Below are 23,004 nucleotides of genomic sequence, written 5' to 3' on the forward strand. Positions count from 1 at the left end.
CGTTGGATTTATTCAAACAAAAAGCCTTGACTTCATTCCTCGTTTTATTTTACAAAATAGGTTAAAAAGCCAGTTCATGAAATGTTAAACAGCTGCTTGTTTTTTAACATTTATTGATCATTAGCACTCACTTTACAAATGTCTGCTGGACCTTGGACCCAGGATCAAACGGTAATGACTCAACAGACCACGACATTATTAAAATAAAGAGTTCAAGCTAAAATATTGATGTTTTCTGGGAGCAGTTCTATGCAAGCTGTATCTTTGCTCTTCAGTTTGCAACGTCTTTGCCTTTAGCCTCAACAAACTCCATGGCCTTCTCTTTGACCGCCTGCACGCTCTGAGGGGTGCCGTGCTTCTTCTCGTACTCCAGGTAGCGCTTGAAGAAGAACTTGATCTTCTTCACGGAAACACTCAGGTGGATCACCCGATCAAAGAGAGCCCTGCAGGAGGAAATAAGTGGAGAACAAAATGAAACATAAATGTTCGGTACTCGTGTCTGTTTGCTTTAAAACAAAGTTTGTGGTGCAAATAACATTATCATCAAAATGTTTATTTCAGCAATTCACTTTAAAAAGCGAAGTTTTGCACAGGTTAATTTCAACCATACTGATATCACTGACATGATAAAGAGTTGACACAGAAATATAAATCAACATAGTTGTAATGCTGTAATCTAAACCAGGCGGATCCTTTAGAAGTTAAATAAAAGTGGTCCAAAAATGGCGCCATTAGGTACCCCGCATGTGATCTTCATTTTCTAAGATTTAAAAGGTGAACTTGATCTTTTTTTTTTTGGTGCGGTTTGCTTTCACATTGAACGTTTTACAAGTGAACAACAACTTGTAACAGAGCCGTGTGTGTGACAGAAACTGGGCAGAAACGACTGGGCAGGACGTATCACAGACCTGGAAATTTACAACAACAAACATGGACGTTGCCTGTTGTGCAAATTTGTGCCGTTATAACAGCTGCAGTATCATTTTGAATGACAAGAGCAGCTCCTTTTTAACGCAGGTTTTATAGCGTTATATTTCTGATTAGAGTGGGATTGGTGAATGCTTGCTTCAAATTTAAGGAGATTATGCTTTTTTTGTCAGATGTCCTGCAGCGGTGGCTCATTAAGCGAACAAACTCCTGTCTGTTTAAAGCAGACCAAACATGGCAGGTGTGAATAATATGGACCAGTTTAGCACGGTACCAGAACATCCTACCGATGTTTCCAATCTGCCAATCTTTTTATCATCAGCTGTGTAAAAAAAACAGCTCTGACTTCTAGTAAAACCAAGTTTAAAATCGCATTTAGATCTTTAATCAATACAGTCTCATTGCTGTGGCTGTTGTCCAAATCCTGACTGGGAAGTAATACACATTAATTTTTAAATTAAAAAGACGACAGAGTAAATTTGTTGATTAACAAATCCACTCTTCCTCCAGACCTAGATTTCCAAACTAATATTTAAAAAAAAAAGTTTTTTGAAGAGGACTTTGGACCTCTTCAAAAACCTCAGCCCAGTCCTGCTTCTCCTTATCTCACATCCTTCTGATATTGTCTCTGGTTCAGGAGTGCTTTACCCACAAGGAATGAACACTGAATGAATGTAATACTGACATCTTGTGGCTGAAACCGGTACAACAACTTGCAAATTACAACAATCTAATATGCCGTTTTTTTACAGTGTGTTGCTGTTGTGAATTGTTATTTACACAGGACATGTATATAATGTGATATGTTGTATTTCTGGTCTGTTTCTCTTACTGACTTCCATGTCGGCAGGCTGCTGCTCTTTTGCCAAGATAAAACACCAAATGCTGCGCTCTTTTTTTGGGAACCCTGGGAACTCTCATTTGATTGGCTCAGGAACCAGGAAGTAAACACGGGCTACACGTCTGAACTGAGGTAGTTCTGGACCATTTGAAAGGAGAAAAACTTGACTAAGACGTTGTTGATGGAGAGGACCGACTGTTTATAGGGAATGTTACTTCCATCCCAGGTGACAAATGAGAATGATTTAGGTTGATTTTACAGTAAAATTACTTATACCTCGTTTAATAAAAAAATTCAAATAAAAAAAATAAAGGGTCTTGCATCACTTTTTAAAATAGCTAAAAATCCATGATTGAAATATCACTGTGTATAACAAATCTAAATAAAATAAATGTTCCACTTTTAAAACTGAATTTGCCATGAACAAAATTTTTGATAATGTTCCGACTTATTGGAATACATCTGTAGATAAATCACAGGGTAAATGTCAGCAGCAGAGCTCACGCTTACCTCACTTCCTTCTGAGATCCGTGTTTGACCATCAGGTCGATGAAAACGGACCACAGATCCGTCCGTTTTGGGTAGGTCGTCAGGACTTTGTCGAACATGTTGCGGCCTTTCTCAGCGTCACCGAAGCGGAACTCCAGCTGAGCAAACTTGGTGATTACATCCACACCTGACGAGACGAAACATCGCAAAGGTTCTCACTTTTAAATGTTAAAATCCTGAGGTTGTTATTCTCTCTTGGCGACTGATGATCATACACAACTTGAAACAAACTAACTCAGCTCATCTTACTTTCTTTTGGGGGTAGACTGTTCAGCGCCCTCTGCAGGAGGGCACTGGCAGCGTCGCCCTGGCCCTGCTGGAGCAGGAAGCTCCCGTAGCTTAGCCACACCGCTTTATTGTCGCGGAATCGTTTCACCATCTTCTTGTACAGGCCCTCCGCCTCCTGGATACAGACGCACATGTTAGAAGCTGCCGGGAAAAAAAAACAACTATTTGGCCCTGGTACGTGGTCAGGATAAAGTCGGAACCTTGGTTTTGTCGGACTTGGCGTAGATGTCGGCCAGTTGCTGGTACACGGGCATGGGCTCGCAGAACTGCACGGCTCGCTCAAACACTTTCTTCAGACTCTCCTCGGTGCCGTACATGTTCTCCAGGTTCAGCAGGGCCACCCACACGTTCAGCTTCTCCTGCTCCTCCCTGGACCAACACAGAGCGGTTTTAGCACAGACACGTTCTCATCGACACCTGCCGAGGTCGGCGGGTTTTTTTAAAAACACCTGAAGGAGATGGTTTTGAGGGCCCTCTCGGCCACGGCCCGGGCCTGCTCGATCTCCGTGGCTTGCAGATGGTGGGCCATGTACTGGAGCCAGAGCAGCGAGCTGTTGGGGGAGGCGAGGAGCAGCCGCTCGAAGGCGCCCGCGTCCTGGGGCCGCAGGTTCGGGTCCATCAGCTCGGCTTCCCGCTGGGCGAGGGCCTTCTCCGCAGACTTCTTCTCCTGCTCCAGCCCGTGGCGCGATTTCTTCTGGGGCTGGAAAAGGTGAGCAGAGAGAAAAAACGAGGTGAGACGGGTCCAAAGCAGCAGGATGCATGAGGGACGAAGAGTTTTAAGCAGCTCATGTTGTTGGAACGGTTTTTAATGAGATGATGCAGCCCCTTGCTGAATGATTCGTTCCCCCTGACAAAGACAAAGTGGTGCACAGCTATGAAGTCGACTAAAAAAAAAGGGTACAGGATACTAACCCTATTTATTTTCACTCCCCCTGAATTGTAGCTGTGTTGGACCACCTTTTGTTGCAATTAAAGCTGCAAGTCTCTAGGAATATGTCTCTGCCTTCCAAAAACAGATTACATAAACTGTCTCGTCATGATTCAGGTGACCAAGTACTCCACTCACACCTAGCAATAGCTTCTAACAACACAGGATAGGACGGCTGGGTCATTGATTTGCATCTGACTTGAATGCACCTTGGAGGATGGACCTCCATGTCCTTAAAAACAGCAGCGCACCAACTGCAGGGTGCGCTGTAAGTGCGAGCCACCAAAATTGACAAAGACTCCTGGAGAGGTGTTGAAACGTTTTCAGGAAGAACTGAATGAAAGTCCGGTTTCCTCCGATTTAAGCCGTTGCGATGACCCGGATAACTGAGAATTTGCACAGGCATTTAGACCCTTCTTTGCAAACGAGCTCAAGCTCAGTCAGACCAGGTGGAGAGAGCTGGGCAAGATTTTGAAGCATTACCATAAGTTCTCTACAGGATTCAGGCTTCGACTTTGACTGGGTGATACCGGCACATGAACATGCACTGATCTGAACCGTCCCGTTATAACTCTGGCTGTATATCGAGGGTAATTGCTCTGTTAGAAGGTGAACCCCCCACCCAAAAGTCAAGTCTATTAGAGCTCCCAACAGCTTTTCAAGCGGCATCGGCCTGCATTTAACTCCACCCATCATCCCATCAACTCTGACCAAAAAACACGCGTGACCTTGACATTAGGGCTGGGCAATAAATCGATTAATTCGAATTTACAATTCTTTAAGATTTCATTTTTGGAAAATCTGGATTTTATTTTGCCAATACACTCATTGGGTTTCCATGAAGAGAACAGCATGTGATGCTGAATATATGTTTAGGCAAATATATTGTCAAAATATTGTTAAGTGGAAACTTTTTTTTACCATAATACGAGGTACTTTATTTACTTAACTTTTTTTTAACTTAGTTTGAAGTTCACAAGTGCAGTGAAGCCTGTTCTTAGCTTAATGTGTAATACCACTAGCAGCAAATGTGTTGTTATATTTTCATTGTTTATAATGGCACGGCTGCCATCTTGTTTTTAGTTGCACTTTGAATTCAGGTCAACTCCCAGACGAAATGCTTGACATAAAAAGCAAGGTTTTAAAATAATTTCTTTAATTTCTTTTTGTGAAACAAAAAGGAGGAAAAAAAAAATCGATTAATCGAATTTGGTATGATAAAATCGGAGATTTATTTTTTAATCCATATCGCCCAGCCCTACCTGACATCACCGCATTTCACTCTGAGGATGCTGTGCGTAGAGTGATGTGCAGTTTTGCTCTCATCTGACTAAAGCATCTTCTTCCATCTCTGTTGTGTCTCCACAGCCAGATTTGTGGAGCGCACGACTAAACAGTCGTCCCGTTAACAGATTCCTCCACCTGAGTCGTAGCTCCTCCAGAGGTACCATGAGCCGCCTGCCTGCTTTCTCGATTAATGTCGTCTTTGCCCGGGCTGTGAGTTGAGCTGGACGGTCATGTCTGGGTTGGTTGGTGCATCTGAGCAAACCAACCTCTGGGGCCTTTATTGTATTTATGCCGAAATAAGGTTACATCCAGGAACACCTCATTTCCTAATTAGAGGAATTTTCAGGGCTACTCTTTGCACTTGCTCTTGTTTAAAAAGAGTAAAGGTGACTAAATACCAATGCAAGCCACATGATTGAAATTTTAATTATTAAAAATCTTTTTAAAAACCACGTACTGTTTACTAAACGGAATGTTTTTTTTTTTTGTTTTTTTTTTGTTTTTTTGCTGTCTCACCTTATCGTTTCCATCTTGCTCTTCTCCGTCACTGGAGTCCCCGTCCTTTGCTTCCAACGTGGGCTTCAGGGAGTTCAGGCCCACATCCCAGGAGAATCCTGCTGCCACCTGCAGCCTGGATGGACCAGCAGAGCCGGGGACCACCTGGAGAGACGGAGCACATCTGTCCAGCTGCCGGGGATGAATTTACGGCAGGACCAAAAAAAAAAAAACTCTGGGCTTCTACTTACTTTAACAGAATCATGCTTTACTTCCTCTTCCTCCTCCTCCTCTTCCCTGAAGTACACCTCCACTCCACTGTCTTCACCATCAGTCTTGGATTTCTTTTTCTTCTTCTTCTTCTTCGGGATCTGGGGCTCCGTTTCTTTCTGTCACACGAATGAACGACAGAGACTGAGCTCAGGGCTAAATACACAACCGGACATCCAGCAGTGCAGCGTTTTTGACCCGACTGTCTGGTTCTGGTACCGTTAAAAAAAAAATCGGAGCGAGAAACTACACGGGAAAAAAAAAAGGGCAAGACAACAGCAGCAGCAGGGAGAATGTGTTTAAAGCAGCTCGTTACCTGTTTGCTCTCAGAGAGCGAGCGCTTCTTTGCCTTTTTGCCGTCGCGTTTCTTCTCGTCTCCGACGAGACGCGGCGGCAGGCCGAGAGACTCCGGCAGCACGTCTGGCTTCCCGGTGTCTGCTGGGAGAAGGGAGAGGTCGACCAACTCGTCCTCCCTGTCCACTCTGAGGAGACACCAACAGTGGTTACTGGACCAGATTAAAAAAAAAAAAGAAGAAAGAGACAGAGCTGAGACACGGCGTTCTCTTACCTGAGGATTTTAGTGGTGAGGAGCGCGTTGACCGGCAGGTGATTAGAAAAGATCTTGTGGTTGGTCACAAAGTATTTAGAGGACTGCTGAAGTTGGGCTCTTCCTGTGATGCCACGCGACAGCCTGGAAACAGGAGAGAGGAGAGGAATGAGCAGGAGGAGACGCCACCAGCTTGCTCTGATTTATCATCACTACACAAAGCAGCAAAGTATCTGAACCGCTCACTGCAAAAACAGAACTAAAAATAAGTAAAATTTTCTTGAAATAAGTGTATTTGTCCATGATTTGAGCAGGTAAATGAGATTATCTGCCAATGGAATACGATTTTTGCTCTTAAAATAGGAACAATTCATCTCCATCATCTTATTTCAAGTGTAGTTTGTCTAATTATCTTATTTTAGGCGTCAAAAGACTCATTCTATTGGCAGATCATCTTATTTTCCTGCTTAAATCAAGGACAAACACACTCATTTCAAGAAAACTTTACTTATTTTCAGTCCCGGTTTTGCAGTGGCTCCAGCACGGTAACCAGGCATTTAAGCCCACTTCTCTCCATCAGCATCTTATGATGAGATGTTTCGACACGGCACTGTGATCCAGTAAAAAAAACAAAAGAGGGAAGCAGGTACCTGATGAAGACCCCCTGCTCGCACACAGACTTCACATAACCTCGGACAATCTGGCCCGGCTGCAGCTGGTCCAGCGACAGGACCTCTGGGTCCTTTGGAGACCTGGTCTTCTGTGGGTTCAACCTGGAAGGGAGGCTGTAATGAGCTGCATGTCCTATAAACCCTTAAGAGGAGGTCAGGCTTTTCACCAAATGACTGTTTCTTACCGTGACGGACGCAGGGACAGGTGCCACTTCCCGTTCTCCACGTCTAGAAGGCAACACCTGAGACGGGACAAAGGGGGGGCGACGATTGGTTTAAAAAAAACGCAGCTGGAAAAGCTGAAAGGGTGACACTGATGTCCAGCATGTCGACGGGTAAATAGGTTAATTAATGCTACAAGTCAGGAAATTAGGCTCACTTACAGGTTAAATGAACAGTGTAATAAAATAGAGAAAAATCTCCATCAGTATCCTTTTATGGGGGCAAAGCAACTGTGAACTGTAGGGTGGAAGAAAAAAATATACACACTTTTCAAATACTTGTAAATGTATTAGAAAACTATAAATGCTTTTAATCATTGCCAACGTTTTGCAGAACCGACTATCCTGTGATTACAGCTGCAAGTCTTTGGTCTTAACCAGCGTTGGACCTCTTCAGACAAACATGCCCTGTCCCAGCTCACTCTAGCTCACTCAAGACTAGCCGAAGAAAGTTTTACAATGTCAAAAGTCAAGTCTTGCCCCCCAATTCCCGGTTTTATTATTGTCTGGATCATTCTAACACGCGAATATGCTTTGATCCAAACGCTTCCTGTGCTGCTCTGGCTGGGTGTTTAATGATCGTCATCGTCCTGGAAAGGAAAACCTCCGTCTCAGCCTAAAGTCTTTCTTCCAGGATTGAGCTGCATTTAAGCTCCGTCCTTCAGCTCTGACCACCTTCCACCTCCCTAAGAAAAAAATAATAAAATCTCCTCGACATGACACTGCGACTCCCATGATTCACAGCGGGTATTAATCAACAATTCATAAGACTTTCAAAGTTTTTCTTTGCACTTTGGTGTTTTTTTCTACTCGCTTTCAGTCCCGCTGTCCTGCCTGACCAAGGCAATGGCAGAGTGTGGTTGAGAGAGAGAGCGCAAAATTAGAAGTATGACTCCTAAAAACTGTATCATGTCACGTCTTTGATAAAAAAAAAAAAAAAATACAGCAAAGACAGAACAGCTCCTGCAGCTGTTTATCTGCTTTTATTAGCTCTGAAGTTTGGGGCTGAACTGGAGGAAGAGTTCAAGGATAACATGAAGAAAAGTAGTCCTGTGATTGTTTTTTTTTTTTTACATTACCATTTTTGGGATAGGCATTGAAAAAGAACGCTGAAGCAGTGCTAACCTGATGAACTGATCCTTGCTGAACGTCTCCAGCGGGTTTGGCCTGTAGGAATCAGCCAGGTCGGTGACAGAAACCGTGCCCGCGTTGCCGAAGGGAAGCTTGACCTGGAGGCCGACCTGCGGCTGAACGCTGGTCACCATCCCCAAAGTGATGCCGCCTTTCTCCAGCTTGTGGACCCCTGGGAACCAGCAGGAAAACGGGGAGCATATCAGACATCCTCACTGACACTTTACCAAAACAAACGAAGGCCAACGGCGTCGTTTACCTGTGAGCGAGAGCACAAAGCGACGAGGCTGGACGCTCGCCTCCACCACTTTAGCGCGGACCGCCTGGCCCAGCTTGTACAGTTTTTCTGGGTGGTTGGCATCCTGAAAACAAGCACCAAAAATAAGCAAATATGCATTTAGAAGATGCATTTGAGCAACAAATCAGAGCCTAATAATAAAACATGTTGACATAACCTGCATCACTCACCTTAGGATCCGTGATCATGGAGAGCAGGTCAACGGTGCCGGTGACGCAGGGGTCGGTGGTGACCTCCAAACACTTCTTGTCTGATTTAAACTGGAAAGAGAAACAAAAAAAAACCTGAGCCACTGAAGGAAGGAACGTAAGCGGCAGTTTCTGCGCTTTGTGGCTTTGGAAATATTCCAGTTGATAACCGCTACCAAGTAAATCCCCAACAAAAGGCTGTTTAAAGCTCACCTTTGATACGAAACAGGTGATCTCATCGCCGACCTTATAGCTGGCCAGTCTGTCTTTTGCTGTAACTGGTTTGAAATCTGCATCGGTTTCCAGGTGGCTACAGACAGAAACGGAAACAGAAAATGAGCGGCCACAAAACTTAAACATCGGCACGGGTGACGTGTTGTTAGTGATGTGCTTACCTGGGTATAAGTGTGAGCTCAGGTATGGTGTACTTGAATTTAGGGTGAGAAAACGGAAGAAATCTGAAATTCACGAAAAGGTTTTGTTACAAAGATGGCCGCTCGTTTTTTTACTTTAACGGGAGCTTATTGAGAAAACAATGTCCTATTTATATTTCAATAAATTTCAGCATCGTCAAAAAAGCTAATTTATTTTCAGGCGTTTCTGTGAGTCGTTTTATGCCAAGCGTAATAATGGAAAGTTGAGTGGAAGAACAAAATGTGGTAGAAAAAAGGTGCACAACCAACATGGATTGCTGCTGCCTCGAAAACATGTCCGCCCGACAGAGCAACTATGTTGTTATTTTTATTAAAGAGAACGGTTCTGTATTCTCCGTGACTTCACTGAACTGTCCTGGGCTGCACTCTTGACTCGGTGGAAGAAGTGGCTGAGAGGAGAGTGTTGTCCAAGCTCACATCCATCATAGACAACACCTTTCACCCCCTGCAGAGGAGCTGAGCAGCTCATTTAGTGACTCAGACACCCTGTATGTAAAAAGGAGCGCTACCACAGGTCAATTATACCTGCTGCCATCAGACTTTACAATGCTGCACTATAACTGCAATAACTTGTGCAATTACTATTAAATAACCAATGTGCAATTACTATTAAATAACCAATGTGCAATTACTATTAAATAACCAATGTGCAATTACTATTAAATAACCAATGTGCAATTATTAAATAACCAATGTGCTATTACTATTAACTAATGTGCTATTACTATTAAATAACCAATGTGCAATTACTATTAAATAACCAATGTGCAATTACTATTAAATAACCAATGTGTAATTACTATTAAATAACCAATGTGCAATTACTATTAAATAACCAATGTGCAATTACTATTAAATAACCAATGTGTAATTACTATTAAATAACCAATGTGCAATTAGTATTAAATAACCAATGTGCAATTACTATTTAATACCCTGTGCAATAATCCTGTTAAATAAGTGACTCAGCTGTTATAGTTATCTCACTACCTCACTGTTGTTCTTTACCTGGTACCACTTTAATGTACAACGTCAAATCCATATGTATACAAGTCACCTTGAATGTACATAAGTCATCTTAAACCTCTGCTTTATTTATTTATTTATTTATTTTTTCTATTCACTGTATATATGTGGACACACTGTAAATACCTCCTGCACATTTTCCTCCTTTTGGCACCTTCTTTTGATTATTGAGCCGATGTGACACGTGGATTTCTCCACTGAGAGATGAATAAAGTCTATCTCATCTTATCTTATCTGCTCACATTGCCAAAGGTACCAAAAGCTGGTCCATCGACTATGGTGTCCATGTCATTGAACCATGTAATTAACTGACCGGAACCTTTCAGAGAGTCTATGGAGTATTGTCAACAGGAAGATGAGAGACCAGAACCAACAATGCAGACGACATGGAGGCCTTTTTAGCTTTCATCGCCTGTGAGCGGTAATCTTCAAAATTTACAGAAATAAAGATATTAAATATATCACTTTAAGTGCAATTAATCTATATTACAGGAGTTTTGGTTTCTGAACAGAAATAAATCAACTTTGTAACAATACCTAAATTCCCTGAGACGTCCCTGTATTTCCCATTATGTATAATGACACCGTCAAGCCGTGCTAACCTGTGACTGGTGGCTTCTCGTCCTCCGATGACCCTGGCTTTGACCGTGCTGCCCACCCTCGCCGTGGACGTGGGGAAGGACCCCAGTCTGACCTCAGCCGGCTCCACCACCTGCGACACGTGGACGCTGCCCACGCTCCCGTCCTCCAGAGCGACCTGAATGCAGGTGGGCTTCACCGACCTCACTTTTCCCTGCACTATTTCGCCGAAGCGGTGTCCCGACGAGTCCGTCTGGGATTCCGAGGGCGTGCGCCGCCGCCTTGGCGCGTTTCCAGTCCACAACACCAGGGGGAGCCCTTCTAGTTGCTCACAGCTGGGCGCCACAACTTCCACCGTCAAAGTCATCCCCACCTTGAGCCTCTCTGACTGGGACAGGATGACGTCGTTCAGGTGGGGGCGGGTTTCGATCAGAGTCAGCTGTGCTGCGTCGCTTAGCGAGACAACGGCAAAGTCCTGGTCCACGAACTGCACCACAGCGGAGCAATCAGCACCTTCATTCAGCTGTAAAAAAACCCAAAAAAAAAACAATGGAAAGCATGTTAAAAATGGCAATAATGAAGTAATTTAATGTGAAAAAAAAAGGGTTCATGAAAAAAAATAAAATTTTTCTAAAGTGAGCGACACTTACTGATTTCTTTTTGCCCAGCAGCTTTGGAAGGAGGGAGACATGGACACAGGTAGACAGGATGTCAACATTAAGGATGACTGCACTCACTTTCTGTCCAGGGGTCAGGTTAACTCCTGGAAAACACAGAACCGGACAGATAGCATCACTGGGTGGGGTCGAGTGGGCTGCTGATCCATTCAGATAATGTGACTCTAAACGATGCTCAGTTTCACGGGGATATATATTACAACAAATATAATCACTTTTTATACAGACAGATTCAAGGTTTGGCAAACAACTAATGTGCTTTAAAGGAATCTAATCAGTGTAGAATATTTGTTTCTCAATTTGCTGCACTTTTCGAGCTGGATTCCATTTAAAGCTATGGTCTGCGATTTTTCCAGAAGTTTCCCCCAAGTCCCTTTTTGAATAACTACGCAAGCGCAAGACCGCCTTAGCTGCTCTTCGGCTCTTTAGGGGAATCGCCTGAAAAAAAAAAAAAAATCTCCCGAATCCACTCTGGTCTTATTTCTTTCTGCTGAGGCCTTCCTCTTTTTCTCATACACTTGTATGCGGTTTGCTTCTTGCAACTCTCAGCCATGTTCAACATATACGGTGAGAGCAGCAGAGCTACAATGAACCGCTAGCCGCTAAGCTAACTGCTAACTTAGCCGCTAAGCTAACTGGATACATAAACCAGACCTCTCAACTTTTATCAAAAGTTAGGAGTGAGATTATGCTAATTTGGGGGCGGGGCTTGTTTGGGGCGGGGCTAACCGGACCCTGGAAGAGCCGGTGGAGTCAACTCCATCTCATTTTTATCCCACCAGACAATGAAGTAGACATGTATTACTTGTGTTAAAAAGAGAAAGAGACGTATTAATACTTTATTGTTCAGTTAATGGATTAAAACATAAATAATACACAATTGTTCAAATAATACTGATTAAAATAAGTAGTTTTAAGTTATTGACCGAATTATTACACTGTTACACATTCATCTATGGGTTGTTTATCATTGTAAATCTATAACCTGATTGGTGAATCAGGCTGAGTTTCATCAAGCCTTTATGATCCCCTCAGCAGCAACACTGAAGCACACAGAGGTTCCCGCTGCGTCTTTACGCACGATCCAGCTGCTGATGTGTCCCTCCTTTCAGCTCAATGCACTTCTAGACTGTTACAGTTTATAACATTCTCATCACCTTTCACAGCGGCAGGTTTCTCAGTCAGTCGCCGCGCTGATCAGACCAATCTCTATTGCTCTCGTCAGTGCTTTCTGGGCGCCCAGAAAGCACCTGCTCCGAGGGAAAGGAGGGGAGGGAGAGGAGCAAGCGCGGAGGCACAGAAATACGGTGCATGTAGTTAAAAAATGCAGAATTAATAAAAACGAAACTTATAAACAGACTAAGTGGCTTTTTAAACTGCATCTGGATAGCAGAACTGTTTTATGATCCAGTGTGCAGCCATTACTGGTTCTGAATGAACCGGTCATCTGGCAGCAGCTCCGCCCCCTCTCCTCCTGTGTACGCGGTACAGGACCATACCGGCTTACTTTCACCACTGTTAAGACTAAAATTATTCATAACTATGATTACTCTTCCTGCTGCTCTGTTAACATGAACTGCAGCAGGAATTACTGATGGCCACAAGCTGTGAAAGAAGCCCAAACAGCTCAGCAGAAGGCGGAGTTTTGTCGTCCGCAGCCCAGAGGGGCTTTGGGATTTTTATGCGTGAGAAATGCCATGTTTGCGTGTGAGCGTGTGAAGTTAGTGAAATGCGTGTGTCACACGGTCAATGCGTGAGAGTTGAGAGCTATGCATAAACACAAGTAGGCCAGCAAGTGGAAACTGATAAGGAATGAGCACGAACACTGCCGTTATGTGAACACGTCAGAATGATCGGCATGTGGGACAACCAATAGACAAAGTGATGACCTGGAACCTGAGGGAGAGAAAGGGTTGAGTATATAATGTCTATGGGTGAGAGCAGGAACAAAACTCTGACCAATCACTGCTCTTTGCGCCAAACGGCAGGGATTGGTCAGAGTTTTTACAGGCCTTCAGCTCCCACGGATATAGATTTTTTTAAACCTCCTTTTTCTGAATCCATAATTTCAGGATTACCAACTATAGCCTTTAAACGGGTCCTAATAGCAAAGGTAGTGGTGAAACCACAATTCCATAAGTTTTCATGAATAGAGTAAAAATGTCCCCGATCAAAATTCGTGTTAAGGAAATCATTCAGGACAGAATCCCCCAGCTCAGTTTATATCAGGATGAATACTTTAAATGTTGAACGAGAGATGATTAAACGCAGCTCAGACCCTTCAAAAAAAAAAAAAAAAAAAATAGAAATGGCTCTAAGTAAATGCCAATTCTTGCAACATTTCACTAGGCTAAACATTCAATTGTTTTCTTTATTATTTTAACAAAAACAAAGTTTAACAAAGCAGAGATTGTTTGTTCATAGGATATGTAGGCGGAGAATAGCTGTGTAAAAAAACTATTTTCTTAAAGATTTATTTAAATAATTTTTTTAATCACGCTTACATTTTTCCGATCAAATAAACAAAAAATTGAAAAGAGCTGGAAAAATTACAAAAAGCAGTTTTAACATGATGATATATTTACTAAGAGGATGTAGGCTATCAAAACACAAACTGTTCCTATGGTAAAACGTATCGGATCACATTTATTCACACTATGAATGTAAATAAGACATCATATGCCCATTCCTATTTCTTTTTGTATTTTTTTTTGGTATTCTTTTTGATCTATTGTAGATATGAAGATTCACTGTATATAACTGAATGCACCTTCCCTACTCTGCACCTTCTTGTATGAGCCGATGTGACGAGTGAATTTCTCCATTGTGAGATCAATAATGACTATCTTATCTTATCTTGTCAAACCATGAATTAGCTGTGATTAACTACGTTTTAGGTTAGATTTTAGCAACCAAATTCAGGCTCGACTAAACCCGACCGGTAGAATGAAGTAATCACTTAGATAGAAAACATGAAAAAAAAAGCTTGAAAAAAAAAAAAAAACATCCGGTGAGAGAGTCATTAAATCATTTCTGAAACAGCCAAAAGGAGAACAACTTACTTCTGCAGTGATATTAAAAACCTAAATTTGAACAAGAAGCTCAGAATCAGATGCTGAAGAAAACCCAATGAATTTAAACTTTTAACTTTTTATACCAATTTATTTTTATGTCCGGTGAAGACGTTTCTGGTTCTGAACTAGGGCTGGGTATCACCTAGGATGAGCCGATACGATTCTCTATACAGCTCAGGTTGATTTGATTTGACTCCAATATCGATATTTAATACTATCAAATTAATGCTCAAAGTCATTTAATCAACAAAACTAGCCAAATATTAAATTTATGTTAAATCTATTGAACACTAATATATTAACAGGAACATAAAGTTGGTTCAATGTGTTTAACATATCACATCTGATTTAAGGGATGAAGGCGCTTCTACAATCCTGTCTCCCATTCCGCAAATTTGTCTCACTTGTACTTCCTCGCTCTGAACAGTAATGGCGGTATATCGATATTAAATTGTTTTTAAAAACATTGATATTAATCTTTGTATCAATTTTTATGCAGAACCCTGTTCTGAACATACCCGTCACATGGTGCTTATCGGCGAGAATGGCAGCGCCAGGCAAGTCATCGGACTTAAGTTTGGCACCGCTCTCTGTAACAGAATCCACCGTCAGTTTCAGCTTCTGCCCGACGACCAGCGCGCCCAGCTGCTGCCGGAGTTCTCCGTCACCTGTAGAGACAGAAATAATGAGGAGGAGAACGCCAGAGCCGGGTTCTACCGGGCCGAACCGCGGCCGCGTGCCTCTGACCGACTCCACAGGCAGGAACCACGAGCGCACCTCTGGCAGCCAGCATTTCCTTCACAGCTCGTCTCTCCTGCAGGCCGTTCAGGAGTCCGGTCTGGGCGTCCCCGCTCGGCGTGATGACCTCTGACATCTTCAGCGTCACCAGGAATCGGCGCTTCTCCTCGTCCAGGTTGGTCACCCTGGCGATGACCGTCTGGCCCAGAGCGAAGGCAGCCGTCGTGTCGGCGACGAACTTGTCCGACATGGCCTTCAATCAGACGCACGCAAAGACGGTTTGACGTTAAAGACGGGGGCGCGTGTCTGGAGGAGAAAGTGATTCTCAGCCCTTCACTCACAGATTTGGGAGCAAGGCCAACCAGACCGTAGGGGAACTCTACAAAGACCCCGTAGGACATGATGTTCTTGATCCAGCCGATCAGCTGCATCCCAACGCTTATCTCAGAGAAATCTTTGGCTAATGCTCCTTCCTCCAGTGACCATCTCACTCTGGGTTTCTTGGTGATCATCTTTAAACGAGAGGCAGCTAAGGCGAAAACAAACCAACTTCGTGCCACAGAAACATCGGCTTTGAAATGAGCGTTTCATGAGGGGAAAGGATACAATATTCAGTTTATTCTTGTTGAAGCACACGAGGTTTGAAATGGTGTCTCCTTCCTGCAGACTCTCCCACAGTAGCTGGCAGTTGGACGTGTGATCCGAGAGGTGCATTGTGGGTAGCGCAGCGCGGACCTCGTCTGGGAGGAGGACGACCTCCAGGCCGCTGTTGGATTTCTTCACCACCCTTGCTTCCAGCCTCTGCGTTACAAGCAAAACGATGGCAGAACGTGAAGAATGTTTGACGGAGGCTAAAACAACGAGGAGGAGGAGGAGGAGGAAGAGCTGAGCTCACCGTTCCAACGTCGCAGTCAATCTGAGGCCCGGCGCGTTCCTCCGTATCTCCCTCCGCCACCGCCTTAAATGAAAGCAACATCTTCTCCTTCTCCGGCTCACACTGAAGAACTTTGGCCTTCAACACCTGGAGCGTAAAAAAAAAAAAAAAAAAAAAAAAAACACGTTGAGTCAAAGGAATGTGGTTCCAAAACGCTGACAGAAAAGAAAATTTAGGAAAAGCAGGGGTAATAAACTAAGTTTCAATTCCCTACTTTACCAGACAAAATATTCCCAAACTTCCATTTTTTTTGGCCCTTACTGAAGTAAAACTACAAAGAAGTTAAGTATTAATCTACTGCAGATACATCTCAGTAGTCAGACTTTGAGTAAGGAACCTAAAAAAAAAAAAGACAGAAGGATAGATGTAAAAGGATAACACAAAGACAAAATACACAACAAACTGAAAAAAAGAAGTATTGATGAAGAGACTTTATGTTAAGATAAAGGAAAGGAAGGTAATGTGAATAGGGGATGGATGGATGTAGAAGAATAACCCAAAGACAAAATACACAAAGGATGGATGGATGGATTAACTTTAATGGATAGATCAAGAAAAGGATGTACTGATGGATGCATGGATATAAAGATGTGCAGCGTTTCCCCTACCATTCTACAAGAGGGGCGCCTCGCCCCGCCAACAGGACCGTCCACCCCCAAGACATGTAGTAAATTATTAAATGTCTGTACGGTAATGTTAACGGTGAATTTTAAATGTATAACCTTTCTATACTACAGGAGCGCCGGTTACAAGCGGAAAATGCATCCTGTTCTGCCGTGTTACAACGGAACAGGACACATTTTTTGATTTCAAGAGGTGCCGCACGTGATTACTTCACATGGCTACTTTACACTTAGAAAACACATTCTCGTTACTAGATAAACCCCTAGAATGGATCATATAAAAGTAAAAGTGTTAAAATCTAATAAAGGTACGATTAAAATCATTTTAAACTCCTGCAGATCTCGAGTTCAATCAATCATTCAATCAAGTGGAAAGGAAGAAAGGCAGGTAGCCTTAAAAAAAAAAAAAAAAGACATTATAGAGACTGCAAAGAGGATTGATGGATAAATAAAAGAAAGAATGAGAAAAACAGAAGCTAACTGCTTTCTGGGACAGTAATGGAAAGTTAAGTGGAAGGAAAATCTTTGCAATCCCCAAAAAAAGAAGTCCCTAAGCACGCAGAGTGCGCATGTAGAGGATCCGACTCGGTTGTAGGACTCCTGACAAACTGATCAAATAGTCAACCGTCTCACCTGTCCAACATAGAAGACGTCCTCGGGCCTGGTGATGGCCTCGGAGCTGAGCTCCGTGAGCGGGACCAGACCTTTGACGTTGTTGTAGAAGCGGACAATGCAGCCGAAGTCCCTGACGCACACGATGTAGCCGTGGGACAGCCGGCCCGGCCGCGCGTCGTCGTAGCTGAGGAACAGCGGCAGGGTGCTCTCCACAATAGCTTTCTTTCTGGTCAGACACAGCTTCCTGTTATCCGCGTCGACCGACAGCACCTGACGTTTCACACACAACAACAACAACAACAACAACACATGGAAATCTGACCCGGAGAAGCTTTTATTGCCTTTGAGAGGGGAGAGCTGTACTGACCCGACATTTCACCCTCATTCCCTCGACGTACTTCTTCTCTGGGTTTTTCAGGATGATGTCGGAGAGGTGCGTCCGAGGCACCAGGCCTTTGACGTGCTCCGACAGGTGAACCACCATCCCGTGACTCAGCAGCACAGACACCGTCCCCTTGGAGGAAGACAAAAAAAGACAAAAAAAAAAAACATACAAATCATTATGAATATGACTCGCTTTGCGACTTTAAATCTAACGAATACCAACAAAAACGAAACGAGCATCTCACCTCTACAACCTGGCCGGTGTGAATGTCCTGGTAGCGGAAAAACTGCTGATCAATCACGCTCCTGCAAATCGGGAGAAGGTGGTCAGCGGATCAACGCGGGACGGCCGACATCATCGTTCGCTCCGACAGAAAACAAGACGCAACGTACTTTCGCAAACTGACGAAATAGATCTGCTCCATGGGGCTGAAGTCCAGGATCCTGCAGGCGAGCTCGGGCGCGGCGGACACCTTGTTGTCGTTGGCCGGGTCGCTCGGCTCCTTCAGGTGGTTCCTCTGGCGACACGGAGGACAGAAACGCCGGTGAGGGTCAGGCTCCCCGCAGCGGCCGCACCGATCGGCAGCGCCTTTACTTACGTGCGCGAAGGCCCGGCTTTTGTCCGGCAGCTCCACCACGGCCCCCGACATGTGGTGCAGCGCGGTCACCCTGCACCCCCTCACCACCTCGCCGACCCGGTCCCCGTCGGGCGAGGCGGGGCTGACGTCTGACCCGGGCTGCAGGAGGTGGCCGCGCAGGCTCAGCCCGATGAGGCGGCTGCTCGGCTCCACGTACAGCACGCGCGCTCGCACCTGGTGTGTGTGTGGAGGAAACGAGGCGCCACAGTTTAACACACAAATATAACACACGAATGATTAGGGCTGGGCAATAAATCGATTTAATTCAATTCTTTAAGATTTCATTTTTTGAAAATCTGGATTTTATTTTGCCAATACACTCATTGGGTTTCCATGAAGAGAACAGCATGTGATGCTGAATATATGTTTAGGCAAATATATTGTCAAAATATTGTTAAGTGGAAACTTTTTTTTTTTACCATAATACGAGGTACTTCATTTACTTATTTACTTCTTTTTTTTAACTTAGTTTGAAGTTCACAAGTGCAGTGAAGCCTGTTCATAGCTCAATGTGTAATACCACTAGCAGCAAATGTTTTGTTATATTTTCATTGTTTATAATTGCACGGCTGCCATCTTGTTTTACAAGCATGTTTCACAGCTTGTTTTTAGTTGCACTTTGAATTCAGGTCAACTCCCTGACGAAATACTTGACATAAAAGCAAGGTTTTAAAATTATTTCTTTAATTTCTTTTTATGAAACAAAAAGGAGGGGAAAAAAAAAAATCGATTAATCGGATTTGGTATGATAAAATCGGAGATTTATTTTTTAATCCATATCGCCCAGCCCTACGAATGATTAGATGTATGTCACAAATGAATTCAGTTCTAAAAATAAAAAAAAATAAACATTATATAACAGCTAAGCCTATTTCCTGAGTAAAAACATGATTTTCCAGGCTAGCTGAGCTTTACCTGAAGCCCCTCCGTGTAGCTCGACTCCTGCCCGGGCTCCATGTGAAGAAAGTCCACCTGTCCGCTGAATGAGGACAGGAAGTCCAGGAGCAGGCCGTGTTTGGTCACCTGCAAACCCAAACGTTGCCCGGGTCATTTAAAGAAGCGACCCTTACAGAATCAATCGCGCAGACAGGAAACCGAGGGGAAAAGCCGGCGTCACCTTTTTGACTGTGGCTTTGACGGCGAGGCCAGGCGCCAGGTTTGAGAGGTTCCAGCCCTGTTTGGCGTTAGCCGAGGCCTGAGCCACGGCGGCCGGGTCCGAGGAGAGCCAGACCACGCGGCCGCCGCTCTTTACCTCCTCCACCCGACAAGTCACGTACTGACCCACTTTCAGCTCTGCGCACACGGAGGACACGCAGACATGTCTCAGAACCGCCGACTTTTTGAAACACCGGGGCACAGTTCAGGTCGTTCTGCTTTCTTTTTTTTTTTTACCATCACTTTTATGCTCCTTGCTCCTTGTAGCATCCTCAGGCAGGAAGGCTTTGGTCCCACCGACGCCGATGTCGATTAAAGTGCCGTGATCTTCGACGCTCTCCACGCACCCGCTCAGGACCTATTGCATCGACATAAAGGTTTAAAAAGCTGTTTAGCGTTCGCCGTGCGCCGCTGCCCGAACTGCCGACGCTCGTCCCAGCTCACCATTCCGGCCGTCAGGGAGCTCGAGGTGAGGCTCTTGTTGACCAGCTTCGGATTGACCGACAGCTGGATGCTGAGCGAGCCTCCTTTGGTTATGTCCAACTTGCAGACCGCACATCGGAGCAACATCCCCGGGCTGAAGATTTGGGACAAAGAGCAGAACTCCTGCGAAGTCATAGGCATAAGGCCGTCGCACGTTAACGGAGACTGGAATTTATTTGAAGGGGATTTCTCATGATTGGAGAACACAAATTAGAGCAAACAATGTTTTCCACCCATCTGGAAGAGAACAGGGAGCCAGGCTCCACCAGTACTGATCAAATGAGTCACCTCAGTATCCACATCGGAGTCCAGCTGCTGGCTCAGCAGCTTGGTGTAGGAGTCGCAGATGTTCCTGATGCTGAGGAAGCCTTGCAGGCCACAGGGGAGGCCGACGGTCACCTCGAAGTCGGTCACCTCCTTCACGCAGCCCAGGAACAGCATCCCCTCTCTCACATTCTGGGTCAAAAGGAACGTGGAACGCTTTAACCTCGCCGACAACATAATCAACGTTGCTGGTGAAGATTCTCAGTCATCCAGGTCACGGTCATTCCAAAAAAAGCCAAAAAAACAAAACTGGACTTTTTTTCCCGAAGTTTGAAGACGTTTCGCTTCCCATCCAGAAAGCTTTCTCCATTCAAAATGTCTGGAGTAGCGTGGAGTTGCAAGCTTTAGAGTCCTGCCCAACAAAGGCCTTGTAATGGCTTAGATAACGTGCAAATTGAACCGAAACAGGTCCACCCCCTTAGTAATGGGGTGTCGTTAAGGTCATTGTGGGCCTGCAAATTAATTTGTAGGATAGGAAGCGAAACGTCTTCAAACTTCGGAAAAAAGTCCAGTTGTTTTGTTTTTTAACTTTTGTGGAATAATTAACCATGTAAGTAAGGGTTAAACATCTTTAGGCGATGGGTACGTCTATTACCTTCAGATGCAGAATCTCCACCGTTCTAGCAGCGGCGTTCAGGGTCAGGCCGCCCTCTTTCTGCTCCGCCTTCTGCTTTTTGAGCTTCTTGTCATCCTTGGCGCCCTTTCTTTTCTTTGTTGCCGTTTGTTCGTCTGACTGAAAAAGAAAAAAGAAAATGCACAGGGTGGCTTAACATTAAGGGTCAGAGGCAGGGTCGAGGGAGACTTTCACAACCAACGCATAGGGAGGAAGAAAGCTTTTTACCTGGAACAGGTTGTCCACTTTAATTCGCTCAACCGTGGCTTTACTCTCGGCGGTCTTCTTTACTTCGCCTCCGCGAGGAAAATCCTCCTCTACGGACGCCATATTGGACTGTAACTTGAAAAGCTGCAGACACAGACACAAAAAGAGACTTAATCAGCAATTAATCAAATAAGAGTAATTATCTTACTCCTAAATGAGCATATCTCAATAAATTAAAAACATTGGGAAAAGTTCATTTCTGTCTTTCAAAGCTCAAGAATGCAATTCAATAATGATACAGATTAATACATAGGGAGGGATACACTTTTACATGTTTATTTTTGATGATTATATCTCACAGCTAATGAAAATTTGAACGTTATCAATAAAAGGACCATAAAAAAAGCATTTTTTTTGTCCTTTTAAACTAAAATGTTTTGTGTTTGAGGATGCTGTGGTCCACTGAAAATCAGGCTGCTGAGTTGATCATACATCTATAACAAGCATGGTAAGCCACAAAAACTAACGGGGTTAAAGAGGTTGGCTGTGCCGCGTATGCAACCGTAATAACAAAAAGCTGGGTGGAAGAAAAAAATCTTGTTAAAAAAAAAAAAAAAAAAAAAAGAGAAGAGAAGATGCACATGCAGCCTCGAAAGGGCTGTGAAGCACAGTCCGTCCGAGAATGAGCGTGAATTGTGGCTGGGCTCAGCGCTTCAACAGCGACCGTGCACAGACATATCCAACACATGGGCAAAATCTGCTGCATCCCTTTTGTTGGACCACTCCTGAACCAGAGACAACATCAGAAGCAGCTTACCTGAGCTAAGGAGAGAATAACAGGACTGTAAAAAATGCATTTTACAGCTCATCTTCAAGTGTTGGTCCACTGGGAAAAGTCAGAAGCTACCCTACCATTTTAAGAGCACTGCATGTTTCCCTCTGCTAACCAGATTCGTGGAGACTCTCCTGATGGCGACTTACCTGAGCCCTCTGACAAAAAGCACCAATGCCTGAATAAATGACCAAGGGGTGATGCCTACAGACTCACCTGACCTGAACCCTTCAGAAAAATGTAAAAAGTGCTGCAAAGCAGAGGATGAGAGACTCCAGACCCAACAATGCAGATGAGCTGAAGCTCATTATTAAATCAACCTGGGCTCTAATAATGAGCCACGCTGCACTGCTGCAGTAATTCATGCAAAAGAAGCCCCAACCAAGTGTTGAGTGCATTTACTGTAAATTGTTACATTAGAAATATGTTTTTTTTATTTCTCTATTGTATTGATCTAAAAAAAATGTTTCATTATTTGTAAGCCACAATCATTTCTTTGCATGAATTAATTGAGGTGTAATGAATGAATAGGATAGGAACGTTACTGTCTGAAATTAAAGTACTGAAATAAAATTATTGGGGTAACCTCGCTGCTAGTTTCTTCGTGTCCAGATTTTCTAACGTTAATGTTTGAGACCCTAAAAAACCGGCTCACCGAAAGCCAATTAAATGGGAATAAACTATGTATCGGGTCATTTGTAGTGTTTTTAAATATAAAATAAAAAAAAACAGAACGAAATAGAGCTGTTCTAAAAAGGACTAAAAAGATCTCATCTACAACCGACTGGGATTAAAGTCTGAACAGATTAACATCAACAAGCTCAACAGCAGACATCAAAGGCTCTCTAGAAGCAATCTATTTTACACTTTAGACAAATGTGTAAAACAATACCTGGGTTCAGGATGTTTACGTCTGTTTAATCCCCGATTTGCGCGTGCTGGAACTCACATGTTGGTCAGCAACACGCCATCTTCGTAACCCGGAAGTACAACCTGGACAGGGCTGTGCTTCTGTCTTCCAATCACA

General features: G+C 43.9%; 1 protein-coding gene across 1 annotated transcript; it reads right to left on the minus strand.

Moving 5' to 3' along the window:
- Window positions 1-31: 31 nt before the first annotated feature.
- Window positions 32-22,972, minus strand: pdcd11 (programmed cell death 11). The gene is made up of 36 exons (XM_036137247.1): window positions 22,870-22,972; window positions 21,167-21,289; window positions 20,921-21,058; window positions 20,290-20,457; window positions 19,963-20,124; window positions 19,756-19,876; window positions 19,481-19,656; window positions 19,279-19,386; window positions 18,325-18,537; window positions 18,119-18,243; window positions 17,971-18,031; window positions 17,709-17,855; window positions 17,360-17,611; window positions 16,065-16,190; window positions 15,776-15,970; window positions 15,511-15,681; window positions 15,209-15,422; window positions 14,950-15,099; window positions 11,331-11,443; window positions 10,704-11,203; window positions 9,037-9,099; window positions 8,855-8,951; window positions 8,624-8,713; window positions 8,415-8,517; window positions 8,150-8,327; window positions 6,989-7,045; window positions 6,783-6,905; window positions 6,154-6,276; window positions 5,902-6,067; window positions 5,567-5,704; window positions 5,337-5,480; window positions 3,055-3,305; window positions 2,806-2,974; window positions 2,567-2,720; window positions 2,279-2,444; window positions 32-443 (listed from the first exon to the last, which is right to left on the minus strand). Exons 2-36 carry the CDS (start codon window positions 21,266-21,268, stop codon window positions 272-274), a joined length of 5,436 nt encoding a protein of 1,811 aa, XP_035993140.1. The 5' UTR covers window positions 21,269-21,289; window positions 22,870-22,972; the 3' UTR covers window positions 32-271.
- Between the last annotated feature and the right edge of the window lie 32 nt (window positions 22,973-23,004).

The sequence above is a fragment of the Fundulus heteroclitus genome, chromosome 5 (assembly GCF_011125445.2).
Source record: "Fundulus heteroclitus isolate FHET01 chromosome 5, MU-UCD_Fhet_4.1, whole genome shotgun sequence".
NCBI classification, from domain to species: Eukaryota; Metazoa; Chordata; class Actinopteri; order Cyprinodontiformes; family Fundulidae; genus Fundulus; species Fundulus heteroclitus.

Excerpts from the sequence above, each read along its gene's own strand:
- pdcd11 (XM_036137247.1), bottom strand. The coding sequence starts at position 21,268 with ATGGCGTCCGTAGAGGAGGATTTTCCTCGCGGAGGCGAAGTAAAGAAG. Across the intron at positions 7,046-8,149 it reads AGCAAGGATCAGTTCATCAG|GTGTTGCCTTCTAGACGTGG; the intron begins GTTAGCACTGCT and ends GTCCCGTCTCAG. Across the intron at positions 6,906-6,988 it reads CTGTCCCTGCGTCCGTCACG|GTTGAACCCACAGAAGACCA; the intron begins GTAAGAAACAGT and ends CCTCCCTTCCAG.